The sequence below is a fragment of the Fonticula alba genome (assembly GCF_000388065.1).
Source record: "Fonticula alba strain ATCC 38817 unplaced genomic scaffold supercont2.6, whole genome shotgun sequence".
Classification (NCBI taxonomy): domain Eukaryota; order Rotosphaerida; family Fonticulaceae; genus Fonticula; species Fonticula alba.
Genome location: NW_009242976.1, coordinates 1,849,039 through 1,853,899, shown reverse-complemented (window position 1 = coordinate 1,853,899; position 4,861 = coordinate 1,849,039). Strand labels below are relative to the sequence as shown.

The following is a 4,861-nucleotide window of genomic DNA, read 5'->3' as shown; positions in this document are numbered from 1 at the left end:
GGGGGGGGGGGAAGAGCCCGCCCATGGCGCGAGCCCTCCCCGGCCCGGTGCGCCCGAAGCGGGAAAACGGGGACGCGTGGTGATGCGACCGTCACACACATACACACACACACACACACACACACACACACGTAGATATACTGCTCCTCGGCGTCCCTCTCCGGCCCCATGGGAATTACTAACGGCCGGAGGGTGTCCCGCCAAATGGATGTATATATATTTTCCCATTTTTCAGTGTCCGCCAGCCGTTTGCGGGCGCGGCGCGCGCGCGCGCGCGTGTCGCCCCCCCTCCCCCTCCACCCGCCCACACACACACACGCACACACACCCCGCCTGGGCAGGGGGACCGCCCCCCCCCCCCGCGCGGCCTCGCCACCCCGGGCGGGCGGGCGGGCAAAAAGAAAGAAAGCATCGCCCACGCACGGGGGGTTCCTAAATGATGGCCCTGGATCTGGTGGATCTGGATGTATTCTACTGGACTCCAAGAACGCGTTGGAGCAGTTCCCGCTGCTCATCTTCGGCATTCCAATTCCGCGGCGCGGCCGCCCCATCGACCGCCGGTCCCAGGGCAAGCAGCTCCTCCGGGGAGGCCTGGCCGGTGCTCAGGCGCCCAATGGCCGGGTCCACGGTGTACACATAGAGCGGGACCTTCTCCCCGGCCACCGGGTCGATCAGGGCCAGCGTGCGCACATGGCTGGCCGGCCACCGGTCGCCGAGGCCAAAGCGCAGCGACACAATCGTCCGGGCCCGGTCCGCAGGCGGCCCGGCCCCCAGCAGCCGGGCTACCAGACGCTCGCGAATCTGCAGGTTGCTCTTGGGCGAGAGGTACACAAAGACAACCGAGATCTGCGACCAGGGGAGGCGCGCCGGGGTCGGCGAGGGTGCCCCTCCCGCCTGGCAGAGGCTGCACGCGCCGAGGCCAACACACCCGGCCCCAGGGGCGCCCTCCTCGGCCGACGCTCGATCCAGGCTGCCATCATCCCACCAGACATGCGCCCGCCCGGCAGGCACCGGTGGATCCGCCTGCCGGCCGAGCAGATCCACCGCATGCGCAACGGCCTGCGGATCGGACTCAACGCCCAGCAGATGGGGCACATCATGGCCGGCGAGGGCCCCCGCGTGTTTGGCCACCGCCCGCAGGACGCGACCATCGCCGCAGCCAAAGTCCAACAGGGCGCTGCCTGGCTGGAGGGCCTCGTACACCACTTTGGCAATGTCCCCAAGCAAGGCATCGGACGCCGGGGTGTAGGGGGCCAGGTCATTGGCGTTGCCGGCCGGCGCGGGGCCCTTCGACGGTGTGGCCGCCCCGGTCGCGGCTCGGGTCACGGAGCGGAGCTCATCGAGCAGCCCACGCCGGGGGATGGCCATCTTTCTTTCGATCTCCTTCGAGGCGCAGTGGCCAAAGGGGGCGGGAGAGTCAGGGGTGGGAAGGGAGCGCGGCGCGATCGGCTCACGAACGGAGGAGGGGGGAGGGAGAGAGAGGAGCTGGGCAGGAGAGGGAGGGGCGAGAGGGAGAAAAGGGAAGTGCCCCTCTCTACACGCCAGGGCGGCCCGATCGCCCCCGGCCCCGGGGCACCTTTTAGACCGTGGCCGCATTCGTTGGCAACTAAATCCAAGACACCAGAACTCCCCTTCTCCGGGGAGGGCTCCCGCTCGAGGAATACCATTTGGACCACCACTGTTTCCGGATTGTCCCGCCCGCCCCCCCCCCCCGAGCGCGACCAGCAGGTCCCCAACCTCCTCTTGTGAGGAGCGTGGTCAGGGCGTCAGGGCCGCATGCGCGCGCTGGCGCGAGCTCGGGCGGCACTGGTTGCAGGCGCCGCCAACGGGCGGGCGGGCGGGCGGGGACACGGTCGACGGAGACGGGACGGGGGGTCGTGCCCTGCACACGGCCGAGGGTCCCCCGGACAGGGCCGGGCCGCGTTCGCCCGGCCCTGCGTGCACTGGGGCCCGCTTGCACGCCCGTGCACACCCATCCCCTAGGGGGGGGGGGGAGCGTGTGTGAGGGTTAGAGACATTCGACCCGAGGGAAAGAGAGCCGCCCGCACGGGTCAATCCCGCCCCCCCCCCGCCCTACGCCCCACGCCGCCCTCCGCCACGGCCCAGCAAAGAGAAGAGTCTCCCTGCCGCGGGTGGTCCCCGGCCGGGCATGTGTCACCCCCCCTCCTGTGCCCCTTCCCGCCCTGCCCCCTCCCCCCCCCCCTGCTGCCTTCCCTGCCCTCGCCGCCCCCTTTCGCACGCGCACAGGCAGACCCCACTCGCTCGCTCCCCTCGCCGCCGCCGCCGCCGCCGCCGCCTCCTCCTCCTCCTCCTCCTCCCACGCCAGCCTTCACGCACATCCGGGCCGCCCATCGACCAGGGGGAATCGCACTCAGTCCGTCGGTCACTGCTTTCGTGCCCCCGAACCATGTTCGTGTTGCCCTCTTGCCGCTCTCCTCCAGCCCTTCCCCGCCCGTGCCCCCTGTCTCCCTCCCACTCCTGACCTCGTGCTTCTCTTGGGTCCTTCTGGCGACCGCTGCCATGTCGCCGCCCCGTTCCCCCTCTCCCCCTCCCCCTCCCCCTCCCCTCCCCTCTCCTCCCCGCCCGGCCTGGTCATGCACTCCGGATCCACACTCAGCATGTTCTCCTCGGGTGCTCACCTGGCCAGGACCGTCCTCCGGGCCGCGCCCAGCCACCATGTCCCCTCGGTCGCCGGGATGGCGGCCCGCCTGTCGGCCGTCGGCCTGCATGACAAGCAGTCCCGCGCCGCGGCCCCGGCCACGGCCACCCCGACCACGGTGGTCCGGACCATGATGCGTGGCATGCGCGCCAAGCATTACTACACCCCCATCAACTCGTACTTCCCCGAGCGCCCGGAGGAGCCGGCCATCCCGCCGGAGTTCGAGACCCTGCCCGCGACCGTGGACAACGACTCGGACATCGATCACCTGGCCGAGGATCTTCTCGGCCCCATGGTCAACCAGAGCTTCCCCGGCATGTTCGACGAGAAGAAGGATAGATACATCTCCGAGGAGGCCATGACCCTGATCGGGGCCATGATGTCCAACCCCAACCATCGCGGCTTCGAGTCGATTCGCGCCGCGCTCCGGGCCACCCGCGCCGACAACCTCCTGGACGAGGATTCCACGGAATCGTCGGCCCGGGCGCGCCTGCTGGCCGCCCTGGAGGAATCCGGCCTCCGGTCCGATGGCATCACCCCGGGCCTGGGTTCCGATGAGCTGGATGCCGGCTACGACTCGGAGGGGGCCCTCGAGAGTTGCCGCCTGCCGGGGCCTTTCGTGTTCGATTTCCAGAAGCACCGGACCCTGTTCCCGATGTCTGGGCGTCGCTTTGCCGCGGACTTCCAGCAGCTGCTCGGGGAGCTGGAGCGCCGGCGGCATTTGCTCCCGGGCGCCGCGGCCACCGGGGACGAGGCGGCCCCCTTCCGGTCGTCTCTCGAGGACCTGGCCCAGCTGACCAGCACTCCCACCACCCCGACCCAGGTCGGCACCGCCGGGCACATTGTCAAGGTCCTGTCTTCCTTCGTGGACACCGAGCGCTTCCTCTTCTCGCGCGACACCACCAAGCTGGCCCATGAGGCGGATCTCGTGGCCCTGGTGAGCACCCTGCGGTCGTACCTGGACTCCCTGGACCGGGAGAACCCCCTGCAGTTGGGCCCGATGCTGGCCGAGCATCCCAACCTCCCGAGCACCCTGGCGGCCCTCTTCCAGTACCAGTATGGCCCCACGGCCCTGGCCGTGATGGAGCAGCTGCCGGAGTTTGCCCGGCCGCTGAAGGATGCCGCTGCCCAGGTGGAGGACCTGTCGCGGCAGCTGTTCCAACTTCGGCCGGCCATCTCGGCCGTGGCCGAGCTCCTCAGCCAGAAGTGGACCGTCCTGACGTTCGACTTCTTCGACACCCGCTCGCTGCTGTACACCGAGCTGCGCAACTACCTGAAGCAGCATGACCAGCAGGAGCTTGCCCAGTCGGTGAGCACCATGTTTGCCTTCATCCCGGCCCTGGTCCAGGAGTATGCCCAGATCAAGGCCGGCAATGAGCGCACCCTCAAGACCCACTTCTTCCGTCGGCCGCGGCTGCCGAGCGACTTCTACCAGGCCACTGGCGCGGCGGCCACCGCCGACGCGGAGGCGGCCGGTGCCTCGGCGGCCGCCACCGGCACCACTGGCTCCGGCGACCGGGCCAGCTTCATGCATGGCGATCAGAACATGTGGGCCGAGGTGGCTCCCATCTACCTGAGCGACAAGGGCCTGTCGGTGCGCATCCCGGACCACGCGTTCCAGATCCACAGCCCGACTGTCCTGCGTGACCAGGCCCTGCTCGGTGCGCCGATCCCGGAGGACGCCGACCCGGAGTACCCCACCTACGAGTTCATGACCGGCGCCGAGCTGTATGCGCGCGAGGCTCTCATTGAGGATGAGCATTCGGAATTCGAGGAGGAGAAGGAGGATGTCACCCGGCGCTCGATGCGTGTTGTCAAGGGCAAGTACAAGTTCGCCCGGCGCATGGCCCCGAATGTCGACCGCCGCATGCACAAGCATGAGGCTCGCAAGCGTCAGCTCCGCCATTACATGGGTGCCCTCATCAGCCGTATCCAGCTTTCCACCCTGGAGCAGCAGATCAAGTGCGTGTTGCTTTGTGTGCGGGGGGGGGGGGGGGGGGGTGCGCGCGCCCCGCTGGCCCCGGGGCTTTCGGGGTGGCCTCCTGCCTTTTCTTTTCTTTTTCTTGATCTGCCCCCTCGTCTTTTTGTCCCCTGCGTTGCTCACATCCTGTTCCCTTCCGTCTGTATGCTCTGTCCTTCTCTCTCTCTTTCTCTTTTTCTCTCTTTCTCTTTTTCTCTTTTTCTCTTTTTCTCTTTTTCTCT

The 4,861-nt window shown here is 68.5% G+C and overlaps 2 protein-coding genes across 2 annotated transcripts in view; one reads left to right on the top strand and one right to left on the bottom strand.

The window, feature by feature from the left end:
* Positions 1–471: 471 nt before the first annotated feature.
* On the bottom strand, positions 472–1,368 carry H696_04061 (hypothetical protein; the record flags this gene model as incomplete). Its single annotated transcript, XM_009497935.1, has 1 exon — positions 472–1,368. One exon carries the CDS (start codon positions 1,366–1,368, stop codon positions 472–474), a length of 897 nt encoding a protein of 298 aa, XP_009496210.1.
* Positions 1,369–2,618: 1,250 nt separating this feature from the next.
* The window catches only part of H696_04060 (hypothetical protein), a gene marked incomplete at both ends in the record, with an annotated part of 3,582 nt that continues 1,339 nt past the window's right edge, over positions 2,619–4,861 (top strand). Inside the window, one exon of the mRNA XM_009497934.1 lies at positions 2,619–4,637. Coding sequence (XP_009496209.1) covers positions 2,619–4,637 — 2,019 coding nt within the window. The remainder of the gene's footprint in view (positions 4,638–4,861) is intronic.